The following is an 18,003-nucleotide window of genomic DNA, read 5'->3' on the forward strand; positions in this document are numbered from 1 at the left end:
ATTAAGCGCTTACTATGTGCAAAGCACTGTTCTAAGAGCTGGGGAGGATACAAAGTGATTAGGTTGTCCCACGTGGGGCTCACAGACTTAATCCCCATTTTACAGATGAGGGAACTGAGGCCCAGAGAAGTCAAGTAACTTGCCCAAAGTCACACAGCTGACAAGTGGCGGAGCCGGGATTTGAACCCATGACCTCTGACTCCAAAGCCCGGGCTCTTTCCACTGAGCCACGCTGCTTCTCTAGATAGAAGATAAACAGATCAGACACAGTCCCTGTCCCACACTGGTCTCACCATCTAAGAGGGAGGGAGGACAGGTATTTAACTTCTATTTTACAGATGAGGAAACCGAGGCCCAGAGAGGTAAGTGACTTGCCCAAGGTCACGCAGGCGGCCAGGGGCAGAACTGGGATTTGTAGGGGCTTATGTTGGATAGCGCCCTTTCCTGTCCCCGCTGAGCATTAGGAAGACATCAGGGAATTTCTCTCCCCCTCGTCCCCCTCTCCATCCCCCTCATCTTACCTCCTTCCCTTCCCCAAAGCACCTGTATATATGTTTGTACATATTTATTACTCTATTTATTTATTTATTTTACTTGTACATATCTATTCTATTTATTTTATTTTGTCAGTATGTTTGGTTTTGTTCTCTGTCTCCCCCTTTTAGACTGTGAGCCCACTATTGGGTAGGGACTGTCTCTATATGTTGCCAACTTGGACTTCCCAAGCGCTTAGTACAGTGCTCTGCACACAGTAAGCGCTCAATGAATACGATTGATTGATTGATTGAATTTGTCGAAACAAGACTGGATGGCGCTTAGCTTGAATTACTTGAGAAGCAGCATGGGATAGTGGACAGAGCCCCGGCCTGGGAATCGGATGGTCATGGGTTCTAATCCCCAGCTCCACCACTTGTCTGGTGTGTGACCTTAGGCAAGTCACTTCACCTCTGTGTGCCTCAGAGCCCACTGTTGGGTAGGGACTGTCTCTATATGTTGCCAACTTGTACTTCCAAAGTGCTTAGTACAGTGCTCTGCACCCAGTAAGAGCTCAATAAATACAATTGAATGAATGAATGAATGAATGAATGTGGGACAGGGATTCTGTCCTACCCAATTTGCTGCTCTCCATCCTAACACTTAGTACAGTGCCCGGCACATAGTAAATGCTTAACAGATACCATAATTGCTATTATTAATTACCTGAGGCTTCTGTTGGATTCCCTTAACCATAAAGCAAAGTTCTTCCAGGGCATTGGATGCCTAAGTAAGAGAAAAAAAAATACACCCTCAGGAACTTAGTTTCTAGCTCAGCACCATCTGTGGCACAACCATAGGTATAATAGTTTTTCTGCGTAAGATAATCGTCCCATTCAAATCTGTCTAGTCCCAGGGACTAGACTAGTTGTGGTATTAAGTGATTACTTCATTCGTTCAATTGCATTTATTGAACGCTTACTATGTGCAGAGCACTGGGAGAGTACGATGTAACAAAGTAACAGATACGTTCCCTGCCCACAATGAGCGTACAGTCTAGAGAGGGGGACGGACATTTATGTAAAATAGAATTATAGATACGTACATAAGAGCTGGGGGATGAATAAAGGGAACAAGTCAGGGGGATGCAGAAGAGAGGGGGAAAGGAGGGCTTAGTCAGGGAAGGCCTCTTGGAGGAGATGGGCCTTCAAAGTCTTTGAAGTGGGGGAGAGCCACTGTAGGTCAGATTGAGGAGGGAGGGCGTTCCAGTCCAGAGGCGGGACGTGGGCCAGGGGTTGGGCAACGAGATAGACAAGATCGAGATACGGTGAGAAGGTTGACATTCGAAGAACGAAGTGTGCGGGCTGAGTTGGAGAAAGAGAGTAGCGAGGTGACGTAGGAGGGGGCAAGGGGATTGAGCTGACAACAGCACACCTTGAACGTGTAGAGTGCTTTTTATTATCTTCCCAAAGCACTCTCGCATCTCATTTTGTCCTCAAAGCATACCTAGAGGGGTTGTGGGGGGAGAGAAGTGGTAGGGATGGGCAGTCATTACTCTCCCCATTTCGCAGAGGAGGAAAGCGAGGCTCAGAGAGGTGGCGCGACTTATTCGGAGTAAAACGGGACCCGGGCGGAAGGCCCCATTCTTCTGCCACCCTAAAGATCGCTGCCAGAGACGGGCCTAGGTGGGAAGCAGGCCTGGAGGCAGTGTGGCCTAGTGGAGAGAGCCTAGGGCTGGAGTCAGGCGCTTAGTACAGTGCTCTGCACATAGTAAGCGCTCAATAAATACGATTGATGATGAGTCAGAAGAACCTAGATTCCAATTCAGACCCCTCCCCTTGTCTGCTGGGAAATCACTGCACTTCTCTGGGCCTTAGTTCCCTCATCTGTCAAATGGGGATTAAGACTGTAAGCCCCACGTGGGACTTAACCTCATTGTAAACTTGTACTTCCCAAGCGCTTAGTACAGTGCTCTGCACACAGTAAGCGCTCAATAAATATGATTAAATGAAAATGAAATTGAGCGCCTTGAAGTGAGCCCTTCCAGGACGTTGACTTCAGGCAGTTCCACTTCAGCGCTTAGTACAGCGCCAGGCACATAGTAAGGCTTAACAAATACCCCTGTTGTTATCATTAGTATTGCAACAGAATTAGCAGAAACAGTTCCTTCCTATAATGAGCTTACAGTCTAGAAGGGGAGACAGGCATTAATACGAATAAGTAATTTATAATATATATATTATTACCTGTATATATGTACATATGGTTGTACATATTTATTACTCTATTTATTTATTTATTTATTTTACTTGTACATATCTATCCTATTTATTTTATTTTGTTAGTATGTTTGGTTTTGTTCTCTGTCTCCCCCTTTTAGACTGTGAGCCCACTGTTGGGTAGGGACTGTCTCTATATGTTGCCAATTTGTACTTCCCAAGCGCTTAGTACAGTGCTCTGCACATAGTAAGCGCTCAATAAATACGATTGATGATGGATATATCCTTTAAAGATATGTACACAGATGCTGTGGGGCTGGGGTGAATATCCAATAATGAAAATTTTTAAACCTTCTTTCTATTCTCTAGTCACTCTAGACTTTAAGTTCGTTGTGGGCAGAGTATGTGTCTGTTATATTGTTATTTCTTAGTACAATATAACAAGCGCTTAGTATAGTGCTCTGCACACAGTAAGCGCTCAATAAATATGATTGATTGATATTTCGTACTCTCCCAAGTGCTTAGTATAGGGTTCAGCCCACAGTAAGCACTCAATAAATATGATGAAATGATTATTCTCATAGGCATTTTAGTTCTTAGAGCGCTATCGGGCCACTTCCCACTCCAAACGTCTCTGTGAGACAGGAAGAGACAGATGTTATGATCCCCGTTTTACAGCTGTGAAAACTGAGGCCCAGAGAGGGTAGGTGACTTGCCCAAGGCCACACAGCAGGCTCATAGCAGAGGTGGGACGAGAACCACCACCAGCTGGCTTCCAGGTCCCAGCTCTTTCCACTAGATCCCGTTTCTTCCCTAGTGAAAGAAATTCAAAAAAAACGCACAAATCAGCCTATCCTTTGGGGCCCTTTAAAAATAAGCCTGCAAGCTCTGATTCTCATCCACAAAGGGCATCCTGGAAATCTAGCAATTCTCCGGAGAGATCATGGGGCAACCTCGGATTCCCCAGAGAAATATCTCATTCTCCGGCCCTTGAGCAATGTGGAAGCCGGAGCCATTTTTCGCAAAAAAAATGATACCCTCCTCCCCCTTTTAGACTGTGAGCCCACTGTTGGGTAGGGACTGTCTCTATATGTTGCCAACTTGGACTTTCCAAGCGCTCTGCACACAGTAAGCGCTCAATAAATACGATTGATTGATTGATACCTGTTGAACTCACCTGAGACTGAGAGCCTTTGGTCAAGAAAGTCGAGCAAGCTTCCTCTATCTGTAAAAAGACGCACATAAGTCACCACGCTTCAGATGGCAGAAAATAGACGGACTCTTTTCATGGCTTCTGATGCAGTAGAGAAACGGTCCACGTTAGGTTACTAGAGGGGAGAATTAAGTGTTCGGTGGTCTGGGTTGGGTCCCGGGAGAAGAGTCGGAGATGGAGACGGGAGAGCCAGGGGTGTTGGATGGTTTGTGCTGGATCACTGGGGGAGAGTCAGGGATACAGAGGGCAGAATTATGGTTGATGGATGGTTTATCTACGACCATGAGGGTAAGGTTCCAAAACGGCAACCAGAATACTTTGTTCTCATCCTGACTCTTCCACTTACCAGCTGTGTGACCTTGGTCAAGTCACTTCTCTGTCCCTCAGTTCCCTCATCTGTAAAATGGGAATTCGATACCTCCTTTGAATGTGACCCCCTTGTGGGGCCTGATAATCTGGTTTGTACCTTAGTCTTTAGTACAGTGCTTGACACATAGTAAGTGTGTAACAAATGCAATTATTATTATTAGTGGCACTAGTAATAGTAAAAGTATTCATCTATTTAGGGCAGTGCACTCTACTAAGTGCTTGGGAAAATGCAACAGAAACTAAAGGCAGCATACTCCTCCTACAAGGAGCTTACGAACAAATGGAGAAGACCACCACTGTCTCTATGTGTTGCCAACTTGTACTTCCCAAGCGCTTAGGACAGTGCTCTGCACAAAGTAAGCGCTCAATAAATACAATTGATTATTACCACCACACAGAATAGTTCCATCTAACAGCATTTTTCATTTTGCCCTAGATGAAAATGCATTTCCATTTCACCCTGATTTTGAAGGACAAATCTTTTACCTCATTCCACAGCTGCATCTCTTGTTCTCCCTGTGAAGCTTGGGACAAAATCGAAGCCCCTGGAATCGAAGCAGACCAGATATTGGTTCTGTTCAGGCATCGTTTAGACCATCAGACACAAGCTACTATTCAAGCACACTCAGTTATGTCCCAACACATGGCTTTATGATGTGTTCATTCATTCATTCAATCGTGTTTATTCATTCATTCATTCAATCGCATTTATTGAGCGCTCACTGTGTGCAGAGCACTGGACTAAGCGCTTGGGAAGTACAAGTTGGCAACCTATAGAGACGGTCCCTACCCAACAGCGGGCTCACAGTCTAGAAGGGGAAGACAGACCACAAAACAAAACATATTAACAAAATAAAATAAAATAAATAGAATAAATATGTCCATGCCAGTCTCCAAACCCCAAGGTGAAGGAAAAGAAAGAATGGAACTGGGGATGTGGGAAAGGGGATTAGTGAGGACAAATGGGGAATGGTGACGGTGGGAATGACCTGGAAAGAGCAAGGATGTCTGTCCAAAGGGCCAAGGGCATCGTAAAGAAAAAGAAAGGCACCAGTATATAATGTGCTCTTGCTAAGAAACTATACAGAACCGTTTTAAGCACTAACCATCGTAAGTTTGAAACAATCAATCGTATTTATTGAGCACCTACTGTGCTCCATCAAGCGCTTACTGTGTGCAGAGCACTGTACTAAGCGCTTGGGAAGTACAAGTTGGCAACATCTAGAGACAGTCCCTACCCAACAATCAATCAATCAATCAATCGTATTTATTGAGCGCTTACTATGTGCAGAGCACTGTACTAAGCGCTTGGGAAGTACAAATTGGCAACACATAGAGACAGTCCCTACCCAACAGTGGGCTCACAGTCTAAAAGGGGGAGACAGAGAACAAAACCAAACATACTAACAAAATAAAATAAATAGAATAGATATGTACAAGTAAAATATATGAATAGAGTAATAAATATGTACAGACATATATACATATATACAGGTGCTGTGGGGAAGGGAAGGAGGTAAGATGGGGGGATGGAGAGGGGGACGAGGGGGAGAGGAAGGAATAACAGAATAAAGTAACTATATACAAGTAAAATAGAGTAATAAATACATCCCGCTTAGAACAGTGCTTTGCACATAGTAAGCGCTTAACAAATGCCATCATTATTATTATTATTATTACTAGGCGCTTGGGAAGTTGGCAACATCTAGAGCCGGTCCCTACCCAACAGCGGGCTCACAGTCTAGAAGGGGGAGACAGACAACAGAACAAAACATATTAACAGAATAAAGTAAATATGTACAAGTAAAATAGAGTAATAAATACATCCCGCTTAGACATAGTATGTGGGGAAAACACAAACACACATACATTTGGGGCCAATACTGGACAACTTCAGAGAAGAAGTTCAGTTAGAAGTAAAAATATCTACCTCTCCACCCCCCCATCTTACCTCCTTCCCTTCCCCACAGCACCTGTATATATGTATATATGTTTGTACATATTTATTACTCTATTTATTTATTTATTTTACTTGTACATATCTATTCTATTTATTTTATTTTGTTAGTATGTTTGGTTTTGTTCTCCGTCTCCCCCTTTTAGACTGTGAGCCCAATGTTGGGTAGGGACTGTCTCTATATGTTGCCAATTTGTACTTCCCAAGCGCTTAGCACAGTGCTCTGCACATAGTAAGCGCTCAATAAATATGATTGATTGATTGATTGATCTACCTCTCTAAGCCCAAGGAGAAGCCAATCAATCAAGCGGTGTCACTTATTGGTTGCTGTGCGCTGTACTAAGTGCTCGGGGAAGAACAGCAGAAGGAAAAGTCACACATGCCTGCCCGCAAGTGGTTTATAATATAAACAGAAAGACAAAAGTGATTTCCAAGGAGTAGGAGACTGTGAGCCCGGTAAGGGCAGGGATTGTCTCTCTCTATTGCTGAATTGTACTTTCCAAGCGCTTAGTACAGTGCTCTGCACATAGGAAGCGCTCAATAAATACGATTGAATGAATGAGCCGTCCCGGGAGAGGGAGGGGAGAAGAAGGAGGGTTCACTCATTCCTATTTATCGAGCGCTTCCGGTGTGCAGAGCACTGTACTAAGCGCTTGAAAGAGAGAGTACGACATAATCTTTGGGCAAGTCACTTCACTCCTCTGTGCCTCAGTTCCCTCATCTGGAAAATGGGGATTCATTCAAATTGTCTTTATTGAGCGCTTACTGTGGGCAGAGCACTGTACTAAGCGCTTGGGAAGTACAATTCGGCAACAATTAGAGGCAACCCCTGCCCACAACGGCCTCACAGTCTAGAAGGGGGGAGACAGGCATCAAAACAAGTCAACAGGCTTCAGTAGCCCCATTATAAATTAATAGAATGACATATCTACACATCATTAATTAATTCACTCATTCATTCCATCGTATTTATTGAGCGCTTACTGTGTGCTTGGGATGAAGACTGTGAGCCCCACGTAGGACAACCTGAGTACCTTGAATCTACCCCAGCGCTTAGAACAGTGCTTTGCACATAGTAAGCGCTTAATACTATTATTATTATTATTATTATATAAGAATGCCCAGCTGCAGTCCCTGCACACGACGACTAGAGAGGGGAGCCCGTTGTTGGGTAAGGATTGCCTCTTATCTGTTGCCAAATGGACCTTTCCAAGCGCTTAGAACAGTGCTTTGCACATAGTAAGCCCTTAATACTATTATTATTATTATTATTGTATAAGAATGCCCAGCTGCAGTCCCTTGCACACGACGACTAGAGAGGGGAGCCCGTTGTTGGGTAAGGATTGCCTCTTATCTGTTGCCACCTTGTACTTCCCAAGCGCTTAGAAGAGTGCTCTGCACACAGTAAGCGCTCAAAAAATAGGACTGAATAAACGAATGGCAGGGGGCTAGGGGAAAAGCAGGGAGGCGGGGGGTGTGCCTTACCTTGGCAGGTGGGCGAGCAGGAGGCGAGCAGCAGCAGGAGGAGGAGGAGGAGGAGGAGGAGGGGGTCCCCGGGCCCCCCGGCCCGCCGCCGGGGCTCCCGGGCGGAGCGTTTAGCGCAGGGCTCAGCTGGCGACGGTTGGCAGATGGGCTGGTCCTGCCGCATCTCCAGGGCTGCCCTGCGGCCCCGGACGGGGGCCCCTCCGGCCTGAGTCCTTGAGGGGCCGGGGCTGGGGGCCGGGCACGCCGCCTCCTCTCCCTCCCTCTCTCTCTCTCTCTCCCTCCCTCTGTCCCTCTCTGCCTCCGTGCCCTTGGCCGCCTAGAAGGGGTCTCGCCTTGCCATCTTTCCCTCCCCAAACTTTTAAATCCCTGGGACACGTGGGCCGGGGGCGCGGCCTGCTCTTCTCCACCCCCTCGCCCCCCTCCGGCTCACAAGCCGCCCGTCCCCCTCTCCCCTTGCCCTCCCATTTCCCCCCTATTTTCCCTCCCACTTCCCCCCTATTTTCCCTCCCACTTCCCCCCTATTTTCCCTCCCACTTCCCCCCATTTTCCCTCCCACTTCCCCCCTACTTTCCCTCCCACTTCCCCCCTACTTTCCTCCAACTTCCCCCCATTTTCCCTCCCACTTCCCCCCATTTTCCCTCCCACTTCCCCCATTTTCCCCCCCACTTCCCCCATTTTCTCTCCCACTTCCCCCCCATTTTCCCTCCCACTTCCCCCCATTTTCCCTCCCACTTCCCCCGTTTTCCCCCCCACTTCCCCCATTTTCTCTCCCACTTCCCCCCCATTTTCCCTCCCACTTCCCCCCTATTTTCCCTCCCACTTCCCCCATTTTCCCCCCCACTTCCCCCATTTTCTCTCCCACTTCCCCCCCATTTTCCCTCCCACTTTCCCCATCTTCCCTCCCACTTCCCCCCTATTTTACCTCCCACTTCCCCCCTATTTTCCCTCCCACTTTCCCCATCTTCCCTCCCACTTCCCCCCTATTTTTCCTCCCACGTCCCCCCTATTTTCCCTCCCACTTCCCCCCAATTTTCTCTCCCACTTCCCCCCATTTTCCCTCCCATTTCCCCCCATTTCTCCTCCCACTTCCCCCCTATTTTCCCTCCCACTTCCCCCCTATTTTCCCTCCCACTTCCCCCCCCTATTTTCCCAACCTGGGCGGCACCGGTTTGGAGGAGTCAGAGCAGACGGCAGGAATGCTAATTTCCCATCGTGGTTCACGGGAAAGAAGAGCGTTTTAAGTCCCACGGAGTCATTCATTCATTCAGTCATATTTATTGAGCGCTTACTATGTGCAGAGCACTGGACTAAACGCTTGGGAAGTCCAAGTTGGCAACATCGAGAGATGGTCCCTACCCAACAGCAGGCTCACAGCCTAGAAGGGGGAGACAGACAACAAAACAAAACATATTAACAAAATAAAGGAAATAGACTAAATATCTACCAATAAAATAAATAGAGTAATAAATACCTACAAACATATATACATATATACAGGTGCTGCGGGGAGGGGAAGGAGGTAAGGCCAGGGGGATGGGGAGAGGGAGGAGGGGGAGAGGAAGGAGGGGGCTGAGTGTGGGAAGGCCTCCTGGAGGAGGCGAGCTCTCAGTAGGGCTTTGAAGGGAGGAAGAGAGCGAGCTTGGCGGATGTGCAGAGGGAAGGAGGGATTCAGAGTTTAGAACAGTGCTTTGCATGTAGTAAACGCTTAATAAATGCTATTATTATTATTATTGTTCCAACACTGCCCTTCGAGTTTCCACCAAAGGTTCAGTCCGACCCCTTTAAAATCGCTTGGTGACAATGTGGCCTAAGTGGCAAGAACCCGGGCTTGGGAGTCCGAGGACGTGGGTTCTAATCCCAGCGCTGCCACTTGTCAGCTGTGTGACTTTGGGCAAGTCACCTCACTTCTCTGGGCCTCGTTACCGCATCTGTAAAATGGGGATTAAGACTGTGAGCCCTGAGTGGGGCAACCTGATTACCTTGTATGCACCCCAGTGCTCAGAACAGTGCTTGGCACACAGCAAGTGCTTAACAAATACAATAATAATAATAATAATCTGGGATATGCACTCATGTACAAGCATACATAATTATATATGTGAATGTATACACATGTACACTTATGTACAGCTCCATAATTTATTTATGTATATTAATGACTGTCTCTCCTTCTAGGCAACCAGCTCATTTTGGGCAGGGAATGGGTCAGAGTGTTATATTGTTCTCTCCCAAGTGCTTAGTACAGTGCTCTGCACCCAGTAAGTGCTCAGTAAATGACAAATATGCTTCTGGGCCATCACTTGATGTTATCATATTATGCTTTGACTTATTGGCTTTCATAATCACACTTAATCTCGATTCCCTCATCTTCTAGTCTAGACTGTGAGCCCACTGTTGGGTAGGGACTGTCTCTATATGTTGCCAACTTGTACTCTCTAGGGTATATGTTTGTAGGTATTTATTACTCTATTTACTTATTTATTTTATTTGTACACATTTATTCTATTTATTTTATTTTGTTAATATGTTTTGTTTTGTTCTCTGTCTCCCCCTTCTAGACTGTGAGCCCACTGTTGGGTAGGGACCGTCTCTAGATGTTGCCAACTTGTACTTCCCAAGCGCTTAGTACAGTGCTCTGCACAAAGTAAGCGCTCAATAAATGCGATTGAATGAATGAAACACCATTGATGGATTGATATCTGAGCTCTTTATTTATCTCCTTAACATTTCTTCTAGGCCTAAGGAAATAAGCAATTGTCCTAAGGTTGGTTCAAAGGGTACGTAAGTAATTTCCCTCTAGATTGGTCAGTAATATAATAACTGTGGAATTCGTTAAGCACTTCTAGTGTGCCAAGCACTGGGGTAGATACGAGATGATCAGGTCCCACAAAGTTTGACTTTGGAGGAGACTCTCCGGGCCTGGAAAAAAAGGGCAAAAAAATAGGAATTCAGCTTGGGTCCCTGACCGCCTCCGGGCTTCTCCCGTTCTCCCGGCAGTTCGGAATGACTCTCCGTCGAAGCAGTAAAGGTTATGGAAAAAAGTCAGGCAGCGTCATCAACTTCTTCTATGCTCTCATTTCTCCTCTCTAAGGAATCTGAATCATCTTCATGAGCCTGAAGAGGCCGGACCCGCAAAAATCAGCAAAATGACCCTCAAATATTTAGCTGTTCTGGGATCACTACCTGCTCTTTCCCTCTTTGACTGGGTTCACAGTGTTGGACAGGGACTGTGTCCAATCTGATTCTCCTGTTTTTATCCCAGCATTTTTTTAAGGGTATTTGTTAACCACTTACTATGTGTCAAGGACTGTCTTAAGCGCTGGGGTAGATACAAGTTAATCGGATCAGACACCGTCCCCGTCCCGCAGTCTAAGTGGGAAGGATAACTGATTGTGAATCCCTAGTTTACAGTGAGGAAACTGAGGCACAGAGAAGTGAAGTAACTCGCCCTAAGTCGCACAGCAGACACCTGTAAAATGGGGATTGAGACCGTGACCGTGATTGTGGGACAGGGACTCTGTCCAACCTGATTAGCCTAGCACTCAGAAGAGTGCTTGGCATTTAGTAACTGCTTAACAAATACCACAATTATTGTTACTGTAACGGAAACACGATACAGTAGAACGTCTGTAGAGTTTAAAGTCTCATCACAAGTAATTCCCTAGCACTAAATAAGAGTAATAACAGAATAACAATTGCCAAAACACTGTACCAAGCATTGGGATAGATACAGACAATCAAATTGGGCACAGTCCCTGCTCTAAATGGGGCTCCCCATTTCAAATGCTTAGGACAGTCTTCTGCACACAGTAAGCGCTCAATAAATACGATTGAATGAATGAATGAGCGGGTATCTTATCCTCATTGTACAGATGAAAATACTGAGATCCAGAGAGGTTAAGTGACTTGTTCAAGGTCCCACAGCAGCCCAACGGTAGCGGTGAGACTGGACTGTGGGTCTTTTGATACCTAGGTCCGATGCTCTTTCCGCTTGGCCTGGCCGCTTCCCACTACAGAAATGGTACTTTGTATCCCCCCCAGAGCTTAGAGCAATGCTTTGCACATAGTAAGCGCTTAATAAATACCATCATTATTATTATTAATATTATAGTAAGCGCTTAATAAATACCATCATTACTATTATTTGAACCAAGTTTATTCACAGTCCTAAATAGTAATACGAGAAGGTGGAAGTAGAGGAGGAGGAGGAGAGAATCAAAGGGCAAAACAAAGCTTATAGAGAGTCACTCTAAGCTCCCTGAGGGCAGGAGGGGTGTCTACCAAGTCTGCGGTACTCTCCCATGTGCTTAGTTTGCACATAGTAGATGCTCAGTAAACACTACTACTAATAATTGTGGTATTTGTTAAGCACTTAGTATGTGCGAAACATTTTCTTAAGCGCTGAGGTAGGTACAAGATAGTCATGTCAGGACACTCCCTGTCGATGGGACTCACAGTCTAGGCAGGAGGAAGAACAGGCAACGAATCCCCATTGTAAAATTAAGGAAACTGAGGCTCAGAGAAGTTAAAGTACTTGCCCAGGATCCCATAGTTGGCAAGTGGCAGAGCCAGGATTAGAACCTAGGTCCTCTAACTTCCAGGCCCAAGCTCTTTTCCCTAGACCACGCTGCTTTTTTTTTTTTTAATGGTATTTGTTAAGTGCTTAATTTTTTTTCTTGGGGGGGTCGAAGGGGAGGACATCTGTTAAGCACTTAGTATGTGCCAGGCTCTGTACTAAGCACTGGATTAGATACAAGCCAATCAGGTTGAAAACAGTCCATGTCCCACATGGGGTTTACAGTCTTAATCCCCATTTTACAGAGAAGGAAACAGAGGCCCAGAGAATAATAATAATAACAATAATAATAATTTTGGTATTTGTTAAGCACTTACTATGTGCAAAGCACTGTTCTAAGCGCTGGGAAGGATACAAGGTGATCAGGTTGTCCCATGTGGGACTCACAATCTTAAACCCCATTTTACAGATGAGGTAACTGAGGCACAGAGAAGTTAAGTGACTAGCCCAGAGTCACACAGCTGACAAGCGGCAGAGCCGGGATTTGAACCCATGACCTCTGACTCCCAAGCCCGTGCTCTTTCCACTGAGCCACGCTGCTTGAGAAGTGAAGTGACCTGCCCAAAGTCATCCAGGTCCTTCCGACTCCCAAGCCCGTGCTTTATCCACTAGGCCCTGCTGCTTCTTATTACTCTTGATTGATTGACAGATGGATTATCTTTTGAAGCTCTTTTTCCTCAGAGGGCACTTGTCAGTCAGTCTTAAGTATGTCAGTTGTATTTATTGAGTTCCACTTGGGAGAGTGCAATATAACAATATGATAGACACATTCCCTTCCCACAATAAGCGCTTAGAACAGTGCTTTGCACATAGTAAGCGCTTAACAAGCATCATCATCATTATTATTAGAGGGGGAAACAGACATTAAATATAAATAAATTACAGATATGGACAAAAGTGCCTTGGGGCAGGGACGGGGGATGAATAAAGCCCCACTTTTCCTCATCTCCCACTCCCTTCTGCATCGCTCTGACTTGCTCCCGTTGCTCTTCCCGGCACCCATCCCCAAGGCACTTATGTACATATCTATCATTTTATTTATCCCTTTTCTCTTCCCCTCTCCTAGTTCCAAAGCACTTACGTATATATCAGTCATTTTATTTATTTGCACTGCTGTCTGTCTCCAGCTCTAGACTGTGAGTTGGTTGTGGGTAGGCAATATCATTCTTTATTGTTGTATTGTACTTTCCCAAGTGCTTAGGACAGTGCTGTGCACGCTGTAGGCACTCAATAAATATGATTGAATGAATGAATGAATAAAAGGTGGTGCAGAAGGGAATGCGGGAAGAGGAGAGGAGGACTTAGGACAAGCTTCTTGGAGGAGATGTGCCTTCGATGAGGCTTTGAAGGTGGGGAGAGTCATTGTCTGTAGGATTTGAAGAGGGAGGGCTTTCCAGGCCAGAGGGAGAACGTGGACAAGAGGTCCGCGGACGAGATAGACGAGATACGGGTCACCCAGCCAGATCCATCAGGAACGCCATCCGCAGAGACCAACCGCGGGCTCTGCTCTTCTTCCCCCACCTCCACGTCAGCTCATTCACGCCTCACCCCTCCCCTGCCGCTGGAAGGGCCTCAGGGAGAGTGACCGCTCCGCTCCGAAATGTCATGACCTTTTCCAACCCAGAAAACACACTGCATCCGGCCCAGCCAAGGCCCCTCTCTTCCCTCAGAGCATGGCATTTACATGGGACTTGACAGACCTGAGGAAAAATCAACGCCTGGAGGGAACGGTCATCCCTACCTGTTGCTCTTCCCAACCAGCTCAATTTGCAATCGGTTATGGGCAAAACACAGGCTGAGACACCACTTCCATCTCCAGGACACACGCCCGGCCAGGCGCTTGAAAATGCCAAGGGGAACTCGCCCTTCCACCTGACAACAAATGAGGAGGCAAAGTCGGAGAGCGGAGTTGAGGGGGAATTGCATATTTGCTTTCTCCCCACTCACCACACCGAGACCTGGACAAGATACGGAATGAATCCAGCCAGACTTTAAGTGGCCCCGAAGAAATAAACCTCTCCCCGTGCAGGTAGCCGGCAGTTACACACCTGAACCGTGCGCCTGGCTGGCTTTCCGAGAAAGAACCTAACGAGTACATTCCATGCTGGTTGGTATACAGCGGGCCGGGAGAAAGTTTTAATGAAAATCGGTGATTCGGGATCGATCTGACCCCGATGGGCTTGTAAAAGACGGGGACTTCGCTGCATAGTGAGGAAGGGATAATAGGTCCCAAACTTCCTAAAGAAACTATGAAACGGCAGAAAAACGCAGCGAGAAGAGGCGGACGTGAAGAACTTAAGAGTGGGATTGTGCGGGAGGATGACATTGGTCAGAATATTTGGATGACACATAGGATGATGAGATGTTCATTGGTCTCAGGATGAAGACACCGTCTCATCTTCCTCCTCAGTGGGGAGCAGTAGGAGAGGTCGAGCAAGCAAGTGGAAAGACTACGGGCCCTGGAGTCCGAGGACCCGGGTTGTAATCCTGGCTCTGCCGCTGGCCTGCTGTGTGATTCATTCATTCAGTCAGTCGTATTTATTGAGCGCTTACTGTGTGCAGAGCACTGAGCTAAGCGCTTGGGAAGTACAAGTTGGCAACGTATAGAGATGGTCCCTACCCAACAGTGGGCTCACAGTCTAGAAGGGGTGTGATCTTGTTGCAAGTTTCTCAATTCAATTTCTCAACTTCAAATACGATTGAATGAATGAATGAGCTTCTCTGGGCCTTGGTTGCCTCATATGTAAAATGGGAATTCAATCCCCGTTTTCATCCCCCTTAGACCACGAGCCCCATTTAGGACAAGGACCATGTCCACACTGGATAATCTTGTATCTACCCCAGTGCTTGGCACATAATGAGCCCTTAACAGATACCACAGTTATTATTAATAGCATTATCTCAGGCCTGCCCCTGGCCTGCTGGGTGACTTTAGGCTAATCGTTTAACCTCTCTGGGCTTTTCAGTTCCCTCGTCTGTAAAATGGGGATAATAACAACTGCTTCTCTCTTGTAAGGGTAGAATGAGATCCTCTGCGGGTAGGACTTTGGAAAAATAAGAGTGCCCTAATCAATCACATTTAGTCAACACCTATTATGCGTAGAGCTCTGTACTAAGTGCTTAGGAGGGTTCGAAAGGTAGGCATGAGCTTGCAGTCTACTGTGTGCAATGCACCGTACTGAGCTTTTGGGTACAAAAGAGTTTAATAAATAAGATCTTGGCTCTCAAAGAACTTAAAGGCTCACCTAGTAATTATAATAATAATTGTTAAACATTCACTACGTGCCAAGCACTGTTCTAAGCACTGGAGTAGATACAAGTTATTCAGGTAGGACGCAGTCCCTGTCCCACATGGGGTTCACAGTCCAAGTAGGAGAGAGTAATAATAATAATAGTGGTATTTTGGTGGTCGACTCCCTCCAAACTTCCCGGTTGCTTGGCAAGAGGTTGCCTTAAGTTGAAGAGTGCTTGGTCTGGGGAGAGGCTGGCTTTGGGCAGAGACCGTGTTCATTTCCCAGAATTAATTAGCCTCTGAGCCGGGTGATTATTTGGGAGCAGTTGGTGAATCCAGATCGGCTTGGGGGCCGAAGTGCTGGGAGCCTGGTTGGGTAAAATTAGGAAGCGAATGATGTTGTTCGAGTCTTGAGAGCATCTAAAAATCGATGGCTGAAAAAGTGACACTTCACCCCCTAAATAAGCTGGAAGAATAAAAGTGACTCTTAGGAAATCACTTCCTCGAAAAGTAAGGCGGAACGCGTCCCGGAGATCAATCAGATCGTGAGAATCTCGAGACTTGAAAGTCGGGCGGGTAAGTTTTCAATCAACTCAGCCGTGCCCTGAAATCAGCCGGGGATGAAAGTTAGGGGTGGGAAAGTCAACGGAGAGGGAGCTAGGATCTGGAAGGAGCTGGTCAAAGAGGGAATCGTCCCTTCTATGGAAAAAGAGTAGCCCTTCCGCGCTGGACGATCATCATCATCATCAATCGTATTTATTGAGCGCTTACTGTGTGCAGAGCACTGCACTAAGCGCTTGGGAAGTACAAATTGGCAACATATAGAGACAGTCCCTACCCAACAGTGGGCTCACAGTCTAAAAGGGGGAGACAGAGAACAAAACCAAAAATAATAACAAAATAAAATAAATAGAATAGATATGTACAAGTAACATAAATAAATAAATAAATAGAATAATAAATATGTACAAACATATATACATATATACAGGTGCTGTGGGGAAGGGAAGGAGGTAAGATGGGGGCTTGGAGAGGGGGACGAGGGGGAGAGGAAGGAAGGGGCTCAGTCTGGGAAGGCCTCCTGGAGGAGGTGAGCTCTCAGTAGGGCCTTGAAGGGAGGAAGAGATGGGCAGACGGAGGGCATTCCAGGCCCGGGGGAGGACGGGGGCCGGGGGTCGATGGCGGGACAGGCGAGAACGAGGTACGGTGAGGAGATTAGCGGCGGAGGAGCGGAGGGTGCGGGCTGGGCTGGAGAAGGACAGAAGGGAGGTGAGGTAGGAGGGGGCGAGGGGATGGACAGCCTTGAAGCCCAGGGTGAGGAGTTTCTGCCTGATGCACAGGACGATGACCGCTTCAATCAATCAATTGTATTTATTGAGCACTTACTGTGGGCAGAGCACTGTACTAAGGTCACTTAACCTCTCTGAGTCCCTCATCTATAAAACGGGGGTAAGATACCCTCCCTCTGCACCCCCTTAAATCCTGAGCTCCATGTGGGGCTGGTTACCGCATTTGAGCTGATTATCTTGGATAATCTTCTACACTGTGAGCCCTTCGTTGGGTAGGGACCGCCTCTATATATTGCCAACTTGTACTTCCCAAGTGCTTAGTACAGTGCTCTGCACACAGTAAGCGCTCAATAAATGCAATTGAATGAATGAATCTCGGGTCTACCCCAAAGCCAAACATGATGTTAAGCCTAGAGTAAGTGCTTAATGAATACCAGAGTAACTTGGCAACAAGGAAAATTGGACTAATTATAGTTTTTGAATAATTCAGGTGCAAGCACCTGCTATGGAGGATAAAAGTTGATTCCCTCCCCCCCCACCATGATCCTGATCAATCAATGAATGAATGGTATTTATTGAACATTTACTATTTGCAGAGCACTATACTAAGCACTTGGGTGTGCACCTTACAACAGAATTAGCAGTTCATTCATTCGTTTGTATTTATTAAATGCTTACTGTGAGCAGAGCATTGTACTAAACGCTTGGGCGAGTCCAAATAATAATAAACAGACACATTCCCTGCCCACAGCAAGCTCACAGTCTAGACCAGCGCCACGTCCATTGCATGTTCAACCTGGTTTACTTGTATCTACCCCAGGGCTTATTACAGTGCTTGGCACATAGTAAGCACTTAACAAATACCACTATTATTATTATCATGATTAATATTCTCTCTGAGGTGTCACTTGACACCTGTCTACGTGTTTTATTTTGTTGTCTGTCTTCCCCTTCTAGACTGTGAGCCCGTTGTTGGGTAGGGACCGTCTCTCTATGTTGCCAACTTGGACTTCCCAAGCGCTTAGTCCAGTGCTCTGCACACAGTAAGCGCTCAATAAATACAATTGAATGAATTTAGGGTCAGATTAATCAAAGAGGAGGGATTGGGGGGCAATCCAGCGAAAAGCAATATGGCCTAGTTGAAAGAGCACCGGCCTGAGAGTCAGAGGGCCTGGGTTCTAATCCTCAA

The 18,003-nt window shown here is 46.4% G+C and overlaps 1 protein-coding gene across 1 annotated transcript in view; it reads right to left on the reverse strand.

The window, feature by feature from the left end:
* The window catches only part of NMU (neuromedin U), a 45,024-nt gene that overhangs the window by 14,833 nt on the left and 12,188 nt on the right, over positions 1 to 18,003 (reverse strand). Inside the window, exons 3-5 of the mRNA XM_038769320.1 lie at positions 4,762 to 4,820; positions 3,871 to 3,918; positions 1,201 to 1,260 (exon numbers count right to left, since the gene is read on the reverse strand). Coding sequence (XP_038625248.1) covers positions 1,201 to 1,260; positions 3,871 to 3,918; positions 4,762 to 4,779 — 126 coding nt within the window. The 5' untranslated portion in view covers positions 4,780 to 4,820. The remainder of the gene's footprint in view (positions 1 to 1,200; positions 1,261 to 3,870; positions 3,919 to 4,761; positions 4,821 to 18,003) is intronic.

Source organism: Tachyglossus aculeatus, chromosome X5 (assembly GCF_015852505.1).
Source record: "Tachyglossus aculeatus isolate mTacAcu1 chromosome X5, mTacAcu1.pri, whole genome shotgun sequence".
NCBI classification, from domain to species: domain Eukaryota; kingdom Metazoa; phylum Chordata; class Mammalia; order Monotremata; family Tachyglossidae; genus Tachyglossus; species Tachyglossus aculeatus.